The sequence below is a fragment of the Melanostigma gelatinosum genome (assembly GCF_949748355.1).
Source record: "Melanostigma gelatinosum genome assembly, chromosome: 12".
In the NCBI taxonomy this organism is placed as follows: Eukaryota; Metazoa; Chordata; class Actinopteri; order Perciformes; family Zoarcidae; genus Melanostigma; species Melanostigma gelatinosum.
Window position 1 is genome coordinate 9,843,837 of NC_136645.1, and position 19,187 is coordinate 9,863,023.

The 19,187-nt window shown below is 41.5% G+C and overlaps 1 protein-coding gene across 1 annotated transcript in view; it reads right to left on the reverse strand.

Moving 5' to 3' along the window:
* LOC306785940 (protocadherin-15-like) overlaps nucleotides 1-16,498 on the reverse strand; it is a gene marked incomplete at both ends in the record, with an annotated part of 133,896 nt that extends 117,398 nt beyond the window's left edge. The window contains 3 exons of the mRNA XM_079280524.1: nucleotides 4,814-4,879; nucleotides 6,250-6,264; nucleotides 16,408-16,498. Coding sequence (XP_079136650.1) covers nucleotides 4,814-4,879; nucleotides 6,250-6,264; nucleotides 16,408-16,498 — 172 coding nt within the window. The remainder of the gene's footprint in view (nucleotides 1-4,813; nucleotides 4,880-6,249; nucleotides 6,265-16,407) is intronic.
* Nucleotides 16,499-19,187: the final 2,689 nt, after the last annotated feature.

Consider the following 19,187-nt stretch of genomic DNA (forward strand, 5'->3'; position numbering starts at 1 on the left):
CCTGCTAACACATTTAACACTTTCTTGACCTGCCTCCAAGTCCTTCAATAGAGACAAACCGGTGGCACAGGACCTGGTATTGTGCTCAGGAATAAAGCCCACGCAACTCTATGAGAGCTGCACAGGAAAGACCTTTAAACAGGCTGCATGGTATTTCGCAACTGCACTCTCCATTTGCTCTGTTTGCCATCATTTCAGCTCCATCAAATCGTTTAATGCCGTGTCAAGGCTGCTCTGTGGCCAGTTGTCTTGGGTCTAAAACCAGAAGCACGGAGTCTAAACACAACATACGAATAAGACGATGAAAGTGAGGAGATGACAATAGACCAGAGAAAACAGCTGAAGCAGACGATTTAAGTTGATGTCTTTCTTCGTCTTCATACAGACTCTGGCACAGTTGTCACTTCACTTTTTATCAGAAGAGCTTTGTGCAGTTGACTTTAATGCATGTTCAGAGACGAGCGAGAGGAGGCAGATACGAGACAAGGATATTGTTTCCTCCCAAAAAGAGTGTACTTTCCATCGCACGAGTGATTGGTCTGAGCACTTGGAACAACAAAAGGGCATAAAGTGATGGAAGGGTAAGGAGTGCTTTGTGTTGGAGTGCCACTCTGAAATAAAGTCTTAGTTATCATCACTATCGTATTTAAATAAAGGTAATATTTTCTTTTTAGGACATAACTTAGCTGGACTTCAATAACCATTAAATACTCTCCCCACCTGTAATGTGGAGAGATGCACGCAAGCTGATACTGAGCCTCATTGTGCTCCGCAATATGTCATAATATTAACAGCTTGCAGTGCAAACATGAAACCTTAACTGTTATCTTTCTCTTTCACGGCTTAAAGACGGGTGATCACTGTAGCCACTATGGTAGGCTTATAATGAATCACTCAAATAGCTTGACACAAAAATGAGTTTAAGTCTGCTGTAGCCACATTACAGCAGCTATAGGTTAAAGCTGGACCACTGACGTGCTAGACTTGCAATGGACTACCACTTCACTGTTAAGAAAAAAAACACCTAACTCCTGGCTCGAAGCTCATGGGTTACCATGTAAATGGTACAACAACCAATGGGATTCCTCTTCCACTGGGGAAAAGGTTCAATCGGACCATTAAACCACTTGTTGTGGACATTCAGTGTAACTGGGGGGGCGTTGGTGTTTCAGGTCAAGCATGCATTTTTGTGACTGACTGATACAATTACTTGCATCATCAGCCTGTTGAGGTTTTTTACTTGTATTGCCGAAAGTAAATGTCAGCCTTCCTCAAGATGCAATGATTTGTCAGCATTTAGAGTACATTGGCAGATACACCACGTGTCAAGAATGTTAAACCGACTTCTTGTTAATGAAGTCCTTCAGCGACACTCGTTTCTGACGTGCTATAAGCTGTTGCTCAGTGTACAGAGGGTTGAGAGGATCCTCACACGCTTCAGGCAACAGTTGATACAAATCATGAATTTGCAGAGACGAGATAAAAGCTAGGAGACAGCACGCTCATTTATGGACACACCGATTGCTGTGGAAGCGTCACGTCAATGAGGAAATACCCAGCTCTCTTTCCTCTCTCCTCATAGCCAGCTGCCCCTATCCAAGAGATAGAAATCTCTTCAATATGATGAACTGCTTTTGGATTTAGCTCATAGCCTGAATAAGGAAAGGAGCCTACAGAAATAAAAGCTTTGTCCTCCCAATAGAGATCTACACTGCAAGCGACTTAGACTTGATATGTTGTGTCTGGCACCTGTCAGTGGGTCTGCAGAAGCAGCAGCTTGGATAAATTAAACATGTAACGCTTCATTTGAGCAACTGGGTTGCTATCTCCTCGTGACTATCTGCTTAAAGTGAAAACCTCCAAGAATAAAACACAGCACGCTGAAATGGAAAAAAAACAACAACAAAAAAACAGAAGCTATAGGACCATGAAAATGGGCTTATTTCACAAGCTCTTAGCCATGGTATATTGTCTTAACAGAGCCAGATATGATTCCACCCTTGACAATCAGTGAACAAACAACCGTTGATAAAATACAGAGCCTTGACAGTTGCAAATGTTAACATATTTCAGAGCAACACACCTCCTCCACAGGGAAATCTGTATCTTCTCAGCTGTTCTGACTGAATTTGTTCTTTGGAGGAGCCAAGGAAAGCAGGATTTTAAATGCATGTGTTTGTCGATTTTTTCTGACCTATGGTCACACAAATCCAGACTGAAAAGTGATTATGTTGTTTGCTTTCCGATTCACTGGCATGAACGAATAGAAAGGCAAATGCTGCGAAAAGATGGAATCTTATTACGTGTCATTTGTATGGTTTCTGTGTGACAGAAGAAAAGTGATGAAACACATTTGGAAGGATAATTGCTTTGGTCAATAACGGCCGGTTGCCTGTTTTACATTCCATTATGGGGAAGATGGGCCCTGGGCCGTTTCATCACGGACAGATAAATAAAAGGACGGTGGAGCCAGAAGAGACCCGTATCCCAGGTAAATGAGTGCTTCATGAGGAAGATTAGCGCAAATCCCTCACACACCGGGCGCATGTGGGGCGAGGGAGGCTTTCGGATGCAGGCTTGGCTACCTCCATCTCACACATTCCCCCCGGCAATCGATCAAAGCCCCAAATCATAGCTGCACACACAGAGAGAGGAAGGAGTCGGTGAGACAGTACGACAGTCTGAATTGGAGGCCGTTACATTGACGAATGGCAGCCTAATTTGACACAGCGCCACCCAATCATGCTCTTGGGATACAAATATGCACATAAGGTGTACGCATTATGTGCACACAGACCATTTCTCCTCACAACCACCTACAAAGCAGTGCCCGGAGCACACATTGCAGGGAAGTGGAGTATCTGTGGAATAGTACTCTGATTGTATAAACAAGCCCTGGATTCTATCTTCAGTCAGAGCTGCTCATTACACTCTATTAACCTGCAGCACTAATATCTGCAGGGAGAACTGAGTGAGACAAACACACACCTGCTCCATTTAGGGGGAATGCATTTTTCATTCCCACAATGAACATATAGCTCCTCCCCAAGCAGCAGCGAACACTCCCTATCACATACACACAGTCACACACAAGCTCTTCAGTAAAGAATGCAGATGGCAAATGCTCTGCACTTGTGGCGAAGAGGAAGGTGAAAGATGAAAAGAGACGAAAACTAGAGAGAGCTGAGAAGTGGGTGCAGGTGATGGAGAGGCCAGAGGAAGATGAAGGAGGAAAGAAGAGAAAAAGAGATAGTTTCACCTGATCCACTCAAGTGCTGCGTGTCTATTTAAAGCCCTTTTACACTCTTAAACAATTTTCATTAACACCAGTAGAAACTACATTTCAACATTTAAATGCCATTTTCACTGATTAAAGTGTTAATTTAAGATATCTGTAAAACATTTTTTCAATTTCAATTAGTCAAAACTAAACAAATTTAATTATAGATATCAGTCATTCCTTTTTCACTATAATAATCACACAGAATATCTACAATTGAATTTTCACTTGTTGAAAAAGGATTGCGACTCGTGAAAATGTAATTTCCCATTTCAAATATCAACAATTGCATTTCAGAAAGGTCAACAAATCATTTCGTATTTTGGGCATCATTAGGGCTGGTGAAGGAATTTCCCCTTCGGTGATACTGATTGGCCTAACAGCGCAATATGTGGAAATGTTCGGCTATTTTTAGGGATATTGCTACTTTTTAAATGACAAAATTTACTTTTTTGTTGTTGAAGGTGAAAGATACGATATTTGGAGCATTTCGATTGCATTTCGACAACAGTGCAAACAACCGCGATAGTGCTGACAGAAAAGAATTTGCCTCAGGGGGAACCAGAAGGTGGGTGCTACGCTTCCACAGCGATGCTGTCGGTCGGGACGACGTTATCAGCTGTGACTGCCGTTGAGAGCAGTGCAGAGCAGCAGCTGTGAGCTAGCCAGTGGGGCAATAACATGCACGAACAAGCGCTAAAAGCCCGCTCAGCCGGCCCAGTTCATCATGCTGCTGCTTTTTCTATCATAGTGTAAATATGTGGCACTCCATTGCAAAGAATTTGAATAGATGTCGATGGTTAAAGTTGACCAGTTGTAATTAGGTTACAGGCATCTACAATGAACATTTCCACTCGTAGTGAATTCATAATTGATGTCAAGAATTGACATTTTTACGAGTGAGAAACTAATTGTAGAGATATTTAATTAGAATTGCTACGAGTCAAAATTACATTATGGATCAGTCGGTTTATAATAATAATAAGTAATTGTGTATATCTACAATTGCAATTAATGCTGCTGATTAAATGTTAGAAGGACTTGCCATAATGTGTCTGCTCTATGCACCAGCAATTCCGGTAGTGCTGTAGCACAGGTATACCACAACAAAGAGAACCTGCGAGGGGAGCACACAACTCATTAATGGAGCCCCATCTCACATCTGTATGCCAAACACCATCTGTATTAATTCAATCAGACACACACCACTGGGAGAGCAGAACAAAAATACAAACCAAGAACAACTATAATGTATTTATATTGAATTTAAAATACGACCAGAATGACATTCCAATATGTCTGACAAAACCTCTCCAATAACCAACCTGCCCCGAGAGATCATCAGCTGTGCGACTGTACACCACCGAGCAGTCCCGACAGGCCAAGCATCAATATGCATTACCAAAGCAACAGAAACAATCCCAACAGTGTAATACAAGCCACTTGAGTGAATACGCTTTAACCATACAGGAACACAGAATAAAGTGGAGCAAACATAAGTAAGGAGCGTATGAGCAACTGTTTGATACATACCGTTGGGGCTCTCCTCATCAATGGTCACTATGGTTGCAGGGGGGCCTGGCCGGGACAGCTTGCATTCTGCATATTGAATAAAGAAAAAGCAAATTGACATCAAAGAAGCTCAACTCCACTGTGCTTGATTTAAACAATTTACTTTGCAATCCCAACAATATATTGTGCTTCATGGCAGCTTATGAAAATGACTGCATATCATAGAGCAAGGGTTTTTAAAGTTTGAGACAAAGCTTGGTTTACCCCTAGTTTACTTGCTTAGTTTCTTTACCTGTTGCCTATGGGATCATGTTTATGCTATTTGATCCCACAGAATCGCAACAATTAAGCCATGATAGCCTAATATTGCTGTTCGACATATTTTCATACTAGTGGCACAGGTTCCCTTCAACCTTCTAAGATAGTTTATCCAAATTATTGTTTGAGGCCCAACGAATTCAAACTACAGTATATTTTACCAAAAAAGTAGCAATTATAGAAAGGTCCAACACATGTGTTCAGATTTGTGTATCAGGCCTTTTTTCCAGCTTTCCTACTCAAATAATCCTCTCCCCCTCTCCAGATTGTGTGACCCACTGGGGCCAAAGGTTATACCTTATTTTATCTATTATGTAGTTTAAACTAGCTGCACCTCGAACAGCCTCAGCAGGAAATGCTACTTACAGGACGCACTGATGCATCAGTATTACAATTTGAATATAGTAATATATAATAATGTGTCATATTGGCTGTTTTTCAAGTGAATAATTGTTTTACTTTTGATAGTACATTTTATGATAGAGTACATTTTGGTGCTAATACTTCCGTATATGAATAATATCATTTTGAATGAAGGACTGATATGAAATATTATTTGAATATAGCCCACAGCATGTTAGAACAATGTTGAAAAATCACTAACATTGTAAATATTTAATTGGGCTGAGGAAATAAACCTCACATATTGTCTCAGTGTCTTCCTGTCATGACATAAGCTGTCATGTTAACACATTTGTTTTTTAAATATATAGCAGGAGGCATCTATGAGTACCACAGCACTAACAGGTATGGACTGTACGACACTGACACCAGACAAACAGGGTGGTCAAAGCATGTGGCAACCTCATAAGCAATGCACTGACGAGAGCGGCTTCACAGAGAGAGGTCACAGCAGCTAGATGGTATGAGCACACGGGAAACAGGTAATTGCAGCTCGACAGACAGCACCAGATGGGGCAGCAGGAGAGGTGGAGACAGGAGGAAGGGAGGTGTCTAGTGTAGAGGAATAGGCGCTGCAAGGTGAGGCGCTCTGCAGCTGATGTGAGTAAAGTTCAGGATTAAATGTCTTTCAACAGGAAAGAGAGAAGTGGAGACAAAGATAGAGGGAAACAGTGAAGGGGAATATATGAATGTTATGAAACAAAAGGAAAACAGACAACGGATAGTTGCCCTCTTACCCTCATACTGCCAGTCTGAAGGGGTCAGGGGTTAGTGGAGCCAGAGAGAAGCAGAGCAGAAGCGTGGAAGAAAAGAAAAGTATGAAACAGTTGGTTGAGGAACAGTTAGGAAAGGAGAGAAAATCATTATTTAAAAAAAAAGACCAGATATTAGAAAATAGAGGTAAAGAGAGACAGTTTCAGGGAAGCCTCTGCTAGACTGCTAGAAAAATGGTTTATGTGAGTGAACCACACACAGTTTTCACAAATACAGCCAGTCAATCTCTTCTCGCTGCCAATAGCTGCCGGCTGACATGATTCCACAAGAGAGTCAGTGGGGTGCATTAAGAATATGAACACTTTCTCTGCGTAAATTAAGTGGTACCATGTGTTCTGGAAAAGGGAGAAAAAAAAAACTGCATGAAAGAGCATCTTTCGTAAATCGCTCTGCCTGCATCTTGTGAGATATTGAATCTTAAGCAGCTTGCTGTCAGTTGGTGTCCACTTACATGACATGTCATCAGAGATGGACAGAAAGAAAAGACACATGGTCAATGACACCACAGCAACAGTCAGCGCTCTAAGGTTTCACACCCGCCTCCTGTTGCCCGACTTCACTTGTGCAACTAGGCACCTGTCGCCAGGTGCGTAACAGTGGATAGTTTTCTTATTAAATATGCAGGCCAATGAGCCTTCACCAAAGTGGTGGTTTGAGAGATCATTTTAATCAGAGATAAGACCTGAGGATGTGATGTTGCTGCATTTTTGGCTACTTCTAAAATGTAGACATGCACAATAATTAGCAATTGAATGACAATAAAAACCTGCGTCAACAGCACGGAACATTTCATGCCAATCATTGACTGCATCTTCTTGTTTCTAATTTAAGTCAGTGTCATGATCTGAAAAACATTTTTATGGAAATTCCTAATTCCTTTCTCAGGACAAGACAATACGTCGGTAAACACAAACAACCTTCGCGAATCTAAAATCATTTGGGAATAATTACCAACACACACTCGTCTTGCACTGCTTATTCCTAAGGTGTAATCACTGTTCGAATTTAGAGTTCTATGATTCCATATGATTCCATAGCAATTAGAAAACCTGTAACCGTCTGCTGAAGAAATAGCAGAGGGTTTCCTTTAATAGCGTCAACATGAACAGAGCAAGTGGGTCACACCTTCGCAAATGGAAACATAAACAACAAACAACATCAAAATAAGTATGCAAATCTGCTCTGAGAGAATATGCTCTTTGTGAAGTAGAAAGAGTGTGTACATGTGTGTGTGAGCGTGTGGAATAAAAGTTACTTGCACTCATTTTGAGAAGCTTTTTAAGGGATTACAGTCTGTTTCGTTAGTTTTGCATATGTGTGTTCAGGCACGAATATATGTGTGTTTGTGCGGGTGCACAGGTGCGTGCGTGTTTGTGCGGGTGCACAGGTGCGTGTGTGTTTGTGCGGGTGCACAGGTGCGTGTGTGTTTGTGCGGGTGCACAGGTGCGTGTGTGTTTGCGTGTGTGTGCAGCTTGAAGTGGAAGTTGTGGCAGTGGGGGAGAAAGACGTGAAGAGTCTGCTTTGAAGACAAAAGGCAGAACCAAGTACAGAAAAAGAATCGTGCCTCCCTTCGCGGTGCTAACGGGCCTATATTGCGATCAGAGCACAAACATGTTCTACTGATGAAGTGAGGCATACACATGCATGTGAATACAAACTGCTCAGTCATGTTCACTACCAAGTTGGAATGATCCCAACCTCTTGCCAAATCTACATCTGTAAGCAGTGGGTTACATTTTTGAACGACATTCTACATCAAGCTTCCCCCCCCATTAAGAAGCCTTCTAGAATAATACTTCCCCATAGCTCTCTGGTTACACAAGGGTACACAAAGAATGAGCCAAATAGTCCTACCAAATCTCCTGTTACAACCCCCCCCCTGCAGCACTCAAGATAATAATATCCATCCATATACTGTAACATACATGATTGGAAAACTACTTAGATTAATCCACTTATCTGGAAGACCATGACCAATTCCTAAAAAGCTACATCCTTGAGTTAAAAATACAGAAAAGCAGCAGGAGGGTCAAACTGCAAAGGAGAGCCAAGCTTTTCATAAAACACTAAGGTGATATGAAGTACGTACATATGGAATGCAGAGAAAAATTGAAAACAAAAGGCATAAAAAGCAAAGTGTAAATGTTGTGCCCTTCTCAATCTGCATAAGCGAATGTAATGTCTATCTCATGATGAAATACGATGCAGTTGTTTAGTCAAAAACAATACAAAGCAGAAGGGTGGGAGCTCGATGAAAGACACATTCAATCACACAGCTAAGGGAGAGGGAACAGCACGGGGAGCTCAGTTACTGAACAAACAACCCTTGTGTGACATTAAATAGGCCCACACATAATAATGTGCACGTTTGTAAGACAAGCAGAAGCTGCCATTGATTGGAGAGGAAATGCTGAGCAAGTGGAAGACTGAGTTTGGTTTAGCTGGCTGCCTCACAAGAGACTCCAAACTGTCCTAAAGTATGAGAAAAAAAGGTTATTCTTGGCTAATATTGAATATGTCTTTATGATACTTACACACCTGTAAGATTGCATTAGGTGTTCAGAACATTCAGCCAAATAGTTGAGGAGACAAAAGTAAAGCCCAAATAATTAAGTCTACAAAAGATAAGTACAGCACACTGTTTGATGTGCATACTATATATTTGTTTCATTTCCAAGGGAACATAACTTCAAAGCCCACCATTTCATTCCACTTTCTTTCTTTTTTTATTATCTCACACAGCTGGAGCATTGCAGACTAACTTTGCATTTGTTGGGATACTGCATCAAGTTCTCTTCAAATGGAGCAACTAAGAGCTGCGGCCCTTTGCCTATCCTCAACAAAGAGAGCAGCCTCAATATTACATTATGTACTTCCATTTCTAGCTTTTATGGCTGTAGTGGCTCTCTCCCAGTCCTCAGCTGATGCTCAAAAAGCTTCGGTTAAATAAATCTCAGAAAGAAAATCTTTTAACGACCTGATCTCTCCGTTCCAAATTAAATGATCATTGGGTAGGGTCAGGGTAGAGTCAGGGATTTAAAAAGACGGGAATCATAAAAAATGCAACAATCAGCTTTCAATCACTAATCAGGGCACTGTACACTTGAGGCCTAATCCAAAGACAATCAAAATCTTCTAATTCTGACCCAGGGGTAATTTACTCTCACCGAAAGAGATCGTCTCCCTAATCAACCGAACAATGCTGACTTGAAGCCTTGAAGCTTCAATTACGAAATGATTACTGCTTGTGATTGAACAAATCTGCATTTTCCCTTGCAAAACCACGACATTTCTCTCAGACTGCAAATAAAACAATAAAATATGGCTTGTTTAACATGTTCCCTTTTTAGATAAGCAACTCTTTAAGACTAGGGAACTGTTAAACATACTCAGTCTTACAGTGTTGAGATACATTTTTTGGGCCAGATGCAGTGATAGGGACAATAATATAGTCAGAGGAAATGAAAGCTTTCATATGCAACGTACAGTATGTGTTTACCAAAGCAACAAGGCAGTGGCGAGATGAATTCTGCACACTGACATTTACTTTCAAAAGGCTTTTTTACCCGACACTCAATTCAATAGCCTGTGCTTTCCTGTGGCTTCATCTGCAAAAGCACCTTTTTAGGAACCGATAAATCAAACTGCTGCTCCCTGGGAGTGGGGATCGAAACAATAAACTGACTTTAAAGGACAAACAACCTAACAAGCAATGTGGTCCATGAGGCTGCACTGTCTCAATCAATCTGGCACACTAACATCATCCACATTTGTCAAAGAAGGAGATGGAGAGAAAACAGACGGAGGCACAGAGGGATTCTTGAGAAAGTGCCAAAGCAACAAAGAGGAAAGTATGGAGCTAATTTCTCATTCCTAAGATGGACGGCAAACGGCCAACTCAACACAAGGTTCCATCATAAAACATCTCGTACTAAATGTCCATATAAGAAGGAAAAGAAGAAACCATTTGTATTGTCATATACATTTACACATACACGAAATTTGACCACTGCATTTGACCCATATCCCTGTATATAGGGAGCAGTGGGCTGCCATTGATCGGCACCCAGTGAGCCCGGGTTCAGTGTATTGCTCAGGTACACTTCGACACGTGACGCGTCCCAGTCGGGGATCGAACTGTTGACCTTCCGGTTCCCAGACGACCCTCTTAACCCAGTGTGCCACGGTCGCCCAACCGTTTTCTGTTTTATGCAACCATAAACGCTCCTGCCCTTTCATATAAATATCAAGCCCTATGTGATGATAAGGAAATGTCTAACGGAGCCTTTGGAAGGCTCCTCCAGCAAGGACAGGGATATGTGGATGAGGTTTTCTGTTCTTCTTTTAGCTTTTAACAGCAGTGGTCCACCCAAGGGAGGAATGTCTGCTGACTAGGAATGCACCGGTTCAACCTTTTCAGTCCTGATACCGATACCTGTGCTTTGGGTATCGGCCGATACAGAGTACCAGTGTTTCCTCAATAAGCTGTATGCCTCACTGCATGGACGTGACTGGGATCGTCCTCGTATGTGTAAGACTTGACTATCCTAACTTGTAACAAATAAATACATATTTGAAATGTACTGAATTGTTATTTGTTATGTAATTAATAAAATCTACAGCAATCACTTAACACTTTTAATTAGAATTAAAGTGTGAACATTTTTTCAAGCAGCAGCAACGCTGTGGAACATCGATACCTGATCCAGCTATCTGAGTCAGTATCGGCCCGATATACGACCCGGTATCGGTACGTCTCTACTGCCGACCTCTGGTTTGACAAGCATCTACTTTAAAAAACATCAAGGTTGGAGGTTAGAGTCATCACTAATCCCAGCAGTGGCAGGCAGCCCAGGACAGGGATGAGTGGAAACAGCGCAAACAGGGCCACTGTTTTAATTTCCCAGTTGGATTGATCGTTTATTTTGCATGGAACCATGTCCAGAGGGGCATTCTGGGACAACTCCAGTATGCCCTGGCAAAGGGAAGCGAGACCCCACAAAGGGGAGCTGTCCAGTCATACACATTGCCTGGTAATGGCTGCTCATGGGCAGACAGCAGGTCAAAACTGATGAGCTGTCTCTGTTATAGTAAGGGGAGCTGGGGCCAGTCGTCCACTGGGGTTGGTTGGTTGGTCAAAGCTGTGCATTACAGTTCATATCATGAAGGTCTCTTCTTCTTCTTAGTATACTCCACTGGTCATTTCTTTGTCACGTCTAAAACCCATTCAATGTTTATATGAGTGATTTTTGGAGAGTTCATATTTTGCTTAAAACTTCATGTTTCCGTATTATGTTAACCATATGTTTAATATATAGCATCTGTATCTATGTGATGTTCTTACAAATCCCTATAATAAAATGTAACACTCAAACTTCAGAAAGCCTCATAAAGTTATTGTATTTGATTGCATTATAACATAGGTGTTTCTTTTAGTTGTCTGTCTTTTTCATTATTTTAAATATTACCGATTGTACTCTCCCATAAACTGGCATTAAAAAAACAATATTCATAAAAAGTTACAATAAGGAAACAATAAGGATGGTAGCAGCTAACAAGAATTCAAACCCAACTCAACATAAAGCAACCAAAACTCTTGCAGCACAACCTCCTTACATGTGTACATTAAGCCAGTCACCACTTCCTCAGAGGAAAAAAACCCCAGCTCATCTAACGTGCAGACAGTGCGTTCTTCTTGCAGCGTGTCTATGTCTGGCACAAGAAATGCAATCGCTGCCTCTGTCTCTCGCCATCTCTTTCTCTCCAGTCTCGCCCTCTCTCCTTACAAATCAATAAAAGTGTGGGTATCTCTGCGTGGCTTCTCGCTGTAATTGTGTGTATGTACTTATGTCATCACAAAATGGAAAGAAAAAGAGGAGACAGGCAGTGAAGAAATAAAAAGTGTATTCGTGATTGAGCGTCAGAGATAGAGGTGGGAATGAATTCCTGCAGCATCATGTAAATCATTAGGGGCTGATAATGGAGAAGAGAGAGAAGGGGATTACTTTACTCATATGTAATCCCTCTGCAGAGCTCTCATTCCTTCTCTTATCCAGACTTCCTCCTCATTGCTGCCTCTGTTTGTCTCCGTCAGGTTAACCACACAGGCAGCAGGGCAAGGGTTGCAATCACACTCCCAGTAAACAGTTCAGCACACACATGCCGACGTACCGAGCCCCCGGTTGAGCCCAGGCAGCACGGGGCCCAGTCTTACCAAGAGTGACCGCCAGCCCCCCTCCCTTCTTGTGCTACCCAGGGCCTGATTAGAGCCTGCTGGCAGGCAGATTAAAACCCCTTCCCCCTGTCACTCTGCTGCTCCCCCACTCCACGGGCTTCTGCTGCAGCCAGACGCAGTCTGCACATCTGGCCCCTAATCAGACAATCCCAAAAATAGACAAACAATTGTGGGTCAGACTGGATGTGCAGATGGGAAGAGCGGGAAACCGCCAGAGAGAAGGAAATCGTGTGAGAGGGGAAGGTAGGCTGATGTCACATGGCAGAAGCGTCCGCAGGCATGTTAACTAATCCGCACACTCACACAAATACAAGTGAGCATGTTTGTGTGTGTGTGTACATGCATTTCTCCTACATCTGGATTTGGCGAAGGAGGGATTTAGAGGTATGGATAGCGTGTGTCTGTCTGCTCTGGATTGAAGTTTGTCCTTAGTATTCGTTGAAGTGCTGGGCAGTGCTAGTCTCCAGTCACGCAGGGATCGATGGACACACATGTCGTACACTGCATGGGTTTGCATGCATGTGTGCAGTCAAAGATGAATCTCTGTTGAGGGTACAGTAGAGTCGCAGTCAGATGAAGCAAGGTAAGGAGAAGAACATGAAAGCATGGCACATGGAAGGGAGGATTATTAATGAAAAATGAAAGCAACAAAGGTGTTAAGAAAAGGTATTAAGATGTAGAATACTGAGGAAATGTGGGAAGCGATATGGAGGAGAAAAACACACACAATACAGCAGGAAAACGGCAGTGCTTGAATTTTCCTAATGGCTTCTCCCTATTATTTGAGACAAAGCTGTCATTATAGTCTTGAAAGACGCAGACAATTCTGAGCTTAAAACTTCTTTAACCCGACCGCGGACCATTTGGGGTTCCATCAAGTTTAACGTACAGAGTGTCGTTGAATCCACTTTTCAGGAACGATATATAATGATGTTACACACGTTATATACCCAGTTAAAGAAAAAGGTCTGGGCTACAAGATCCTGCATGTGATTTGTACATGCTCCAAACACAATTCTACACAACTAACATAAGCAACTAAAATAATTACTACAATATCACGTATTTTTCGCCATGAGTCCGCCGGTTACGCACTCTGGACACAGCTACCAAGCCAAAGCTGAAAGCTAACACGGACAACCGAGGTATCAGAAAGCAAGAGAATTTGACACAGATTACAGAGATATCTTCCATATTTCTCTCCGTTAAACCATGACAGAGATATCAGCCAACAAGCACCATAACCACAAACTGCTTTATTGATAATTATCAGAATGCACCTCATCGTCGTTTTCGTGTAGAGAACGGATAAATTCCCGGCTATTCCTCCTCAAAATCTGTTCAACGGATGACATTTTTCCAAAGAAAGCGTGCTTTTTTTTTCAGGTGAACCTGAAACTTTTCAATTTGAGCTGTGTGCCATCTTCATTTACTCTTAACCAGTAACATATATACTGATATTTACACATCGGAACAAATCTCTTAAGTGTTACCTTTATTATAACATCACAATTATTAAAATAGATCTTGTAGTTGCAGAAATACACTCTTTTTAGTGTGGTTATGTAATTTTCGAGCAGAGGCCTAAAAAAGGACTAGGATTAAGAAGGTTTAATAGTTGTTTTTATATGTTCTTTTTCATGTTGAATAAGCTATTAGTCAGTCATTACTGGAAATTGACACAGCAGTATTCATAAAAACACTTGCTTTAATAAAGAATATATTTCAGATCTCTGCCTGAATGTATTCATCGGACGGGGGGCAATAACACTGACCAATTTTACACTGTATTTCAATTACATTCACCAATTGATTAGTTGAAGAAACCCTAATTTTCCTCAAGGGCAGCCCTTTTCTCTCTCAGTGTCCACATTCACATTAATTAGACGCCTGATATTCATATTGTCTCCCTGCTAATTAATTCAGGACTTTGAAGACACTGTGAGGTCCACTGGAAATTGATGTATGAATCACGCCTCAGCTCAGTGCCATCAATAAAATAAACTGGTTGCTATTTTTATTTGATATAAACAGACAACAAACAAGTTGACAGAGCCAAATACCAAGAGCACCTTGAGGTGGGCAGAGCAGGGAGATTTATAGGGGGGGGGGGGGATGAGGCATGTGTTGAGGGAGAAGATGATCCCTGCTCAAACCAAGTGCATCCCTGGGTGACACTGACCTGCGAACGGACTCAGAGTCCACATTCGCCCACACCCCTCGATCTGATGTACTCTATTTCACCCTCTGCTCCCGCATTACAACTATGACACTGTGGGTCATTCATTGGCAGAGTCTGATCCAAGCAGAGCTCATTACCTTGCAAGCAATACCTAGTGAGCCCCTTTCGTAATTATTTCTGTCTGCAACTTGTCAAATTACAGGCTGAGGTTAAAAAGCCAAACTGATATAGAAACTGACTAAAATTTACAGTGATATACTTCTAATAAATACATTTAGTAAGAAATGCAATGCCATCCAGGAATGTTGTTTTTATTAAACTGATCCAATATTAAAACATAAATTACAAAATCAAGACATTGTAATAATTTGCCCTATAGTCAAGCAAAACCATATGACGCTTTGATAAATAAAACGAACACTACTTTTGTATATTAGCGCCGTCACATTAAATTATAAATGACCCCCAAACCCATATTCCACAGGGCCGTTCTTGAGTTCCACAGCTGCTATATGCTTTGGGTAAATGGCTTCCTCACTCCACACAACAACGCATGTTTATTAATGCGGTCAGAGCCTGGAAGGGTTACTTCATTAAAGGAAACCACAAGGCACTCATTCACCGTCAAAGGTCATTTCTCTGCTAAAAATCACACAAACCCATGAAGCAAACCTCTCAAAATAAAATATTGATTCAAAAGACAGTAAACAGAGATTATGCTGTTTTCTAAAAATGCATTTACATTATTGAGCTTATCAGGGAAAGGCTGGGAAGCAGGGAAAAGGATGAAAAAAGAAAGAAAGAAGGAATCTCAAAATTGACCTGAATTATGTGCAATATTGCCACACGGGAGAATTAAGCACGTCTCTGTGCACGTGTAGCTTCACCTCAGCACCTTCTTTAAAGACCTGCCAATCTCATGCAGCTGAAATCCACATTCAACTGGCATCTGTTACAAAGTCAGTGAGATGAGATATTAAGTGCTAAGATTCCCTCAGTAATGTGGGAACGTGTTCAGGAAAGTACAAGAAGAATCCTCTCGGCATTACCAGTGAACTGCGTATGAAGTAAGCTGGATTCATGCCCTCTCTAACTAATGTCTTTTGAAAAACATTATGTACATTTTAAAGAGAGGATAGTAAGACTATTAGAGTGACAATAGAGTATTTTCACTGAAGCATCGCTCTATGCATGGCATTGAAAGCGCACCTGGGGGAGGACTCTGCGATCCTCCTCCACTATAATGAAATCAAACTCTCATGAAAGCCCTTCAACTATGTACTGACTTTTAGAAATGGCACATATTTGGACTGGCATGAAAAACAATCATCCTTACTATCCATAAACACAACATTGCATTATTTGTAAGATCGATAGCAGGTAGCAGGAGTACAGCACATAAACATTACATATTCATATATATGACTTTTCAGATGGCATTCACATCTCAAAATCTTTCACAGATGGAAACTCTTTAAATGAGTTTTACTTTCGACCCATTAAGAGTTTTGTTATATTGTTCAAGTGGTCCACACCTCAGTTTGGCACATTAATCAGTAACAATTTATCAGATTTGCTGTTGTACACCATACTGCTTCTCTGACAGTGAAAAGAAACATTGCTTGCAGCTTTCCTCTCTTGGCAGTGCAGCGAACTGAAAAAGGGGAGGCTGAGAGTGTTGGCCTCAGTGTTGGCTGCTCATACCTTCTGTGTCCTGTCCCCAGCTGTGGGTTAGCAGAGAGAGGATTGCCATTCCTGTCCCCAGCCATCTGACGAGCCACCACCCCCGTCGCATCTTCTGTCAAGCGTTATTGCCTGCCCACCTGGACAAAACAAAAAACGAGAGAGAGGATGTTTTCATTCATCTCAGCAAGCCCTCCAGCCCTCACGCACACACAGTGACCAACACACACACACACACACACACACACACACACGCACATCTACCTATAACATTATCATGAGGTTAAAGAACACATTCATCTGGGAATGGGAATACAATTTTGTTTACAGAAAATTAAATAATCCGCTGGATTATCTGGATCAATCGAAATATATGGAGTTACTTCTGGATTACTCAAAAAAAAAAGTAATTCTATATTACAGCAACAATTTGATTGCTCATACATGCAGACTTATTCGTATTAACTGACATTACGTAATTTGCATTGTCTCATGGTCTGAGCAGTATATCAGAACGTCATGGATACCAATGTGTAACATCTGTCATTTAATTTGCTTGAGAATTTATTTGAGGCAAAAACCTTTTCCTGACTTTTGTTTGGAGAATTCAGAGCAAGGAGCGCTCATTTTTCCTTTCCTTAACAGACAATGGATGAGTGTTTAGTGTGTCACCAATGAGAGCATGATGGGTCTTAGGAGGTGTACTCAGGTGAACACTGAGCAATCAAGAGTCAATCTGTCTTGTTACACCACAACAGACATGCAACCAGATAGCCAGCGAACTAATAAATCAGCTAACAGATGCATCTGCTGGACTGGAACGAATACAGACTGGAACGAAACCAGTGTGCTCAAGTGAAAGCCCCATGAGGTGCATTGGGATTTGTAATATTGGGCAACATAAATAAAATGTACTTGACTTCACAAATTTTGCTGGAATATGACTAAATACAACCATGTTTTAAAATAATGCAGCAAACTAATGCTTGAGAACCTCCCCTACAGTTACTTCTGACTAATGGAATCCAACCACAGCCGTACAACGTTTTTTAAAAGGTACTATACGAGTCGACAGGAAGGGAATATTTGTCACGTGCAAGAAGAAATACATTCCGTGTGGAATTTAATGGCATACCACAAAACTTCCTCATCAGAAGTTATGACCTTGTATCAAAACAGTCGTACGCAGCCAGCGCCTAAGAATCAGAGCAAATTGCATCAGCTCCAAACATTATGACGGTGCCTGGATCAAACTGGCTGAAATGAAAATCACAAGCAAAGAGTTTGTCTGCGAAGACTCGGGCACACACAAATCCGTAGCACACAGCCTCCACTCTGAGCTTTAGGAATCCAAGGTGTCAGGAGGAGGAACAGAGGGGGTTTCTGTCTGTCTGAGCTATTTGATGTCACACCTTCCTCACAAGGCTTACTCTCAGAGCAGGCGATAAGCTGTGAAATCAGCTTTCATAGCATATGCTAAAGGGACGGGAGGGGACTCACAAGTATCAACACTATCATATCAAAGCATGTTGAACAAAATCTAAACCTTTGACTTGTGCTATCAGCAGTCAGTGATTCCTCTCTCCCTTTTTTTCGCACTCACTTTCTCTTCACCACGCATTGTACAGCACGTAAGGCAAGGCAAGTCAAGTTTATTTGTATAGCACATTTCAACAATAAGGTAATTCAAAGTGCTTCACATGAAACCATTAAAAGCATAAAGGCAAAAGTAAAGGAGATTTAAAACATACATTGAAACAATAATCGATGTCTCCCTGAGACATTACGCTGCATGCAATCAACCACACACTGCCGCAATTCTGCAATTACTCGCACACAAACCACGTCTGGAAAAGATCTCTGCCGATCTGCGTTTTATAGTGTACGCCTTGCACGAACTCGGTCCCGGAGGAAATGGTGATATATTGTGCAGTCCTTTTAAAACCATTAAAAGCATCAAAACATAAGGCAAAAGAAAAGGAGATTAAACAGCAATTAAGAACAGTGTAAGAAATAAAATACAGTAGTAAAATGCAGAAATGCAGGAAATTGATTAATATATTAATTGAATGTGGTTCAATTAAAGGCAGCAGCAAACAGAAAGTCTTCAATCTTGATTTAAATGAGCTGAGGGTCTCAGCAGACCTGCAGCTTTCTGGGACTTTGTTCCAGATATGTGGAGCAGAAAAACTGAACGCTGCTTCTCCATGTTTAGTTCTGACTCTGGGAACAGAAAGTAGACCGGTCCCAGAAGACCTAAGGGGTCGGGATGGTTCATAAGGTAGCAGCAGATCAGAGATGTATTTTGGCCCTAAACCATTCAGTGCTTTGTAAACCAACAGCAGGATTTTAAAGTCAATTCTTTGTTGGACAGGAAGCCAGTGCAAAGACCTCAGAACTGGAGTGATATGATCCACCCTCCTGGTCTTAGTGAGGACTCGAGCTGCAGCGTTCTGAATCAGCTGCAGCTTTCTGACGGACTTTTTACAGAGACCTGTAAACACACCATTACAGTAGTCCAGTCTGCTGAAGATAAATGCATGGACAAGTTTTTCCAAATCCTGTTGAGACATAAGTCCTCTAATCCTTGATATATTCTTCAGGTGATAGTAGGCTGATTTTGTAATTGTCTTGATATGGCTGTTCAGGTTGAGGTCTGAATCCATAACTACACCTAGATTTCTGGCTTGGTTTGTGGGTTTTAACATCAGTGATTGAAGCTGAGCGGTGATTTTTAATTGTTAGTCATTGGTACCAAAAACAATTACTTCTGTTTTATCTTTGTTTAATTGAAGAAAATT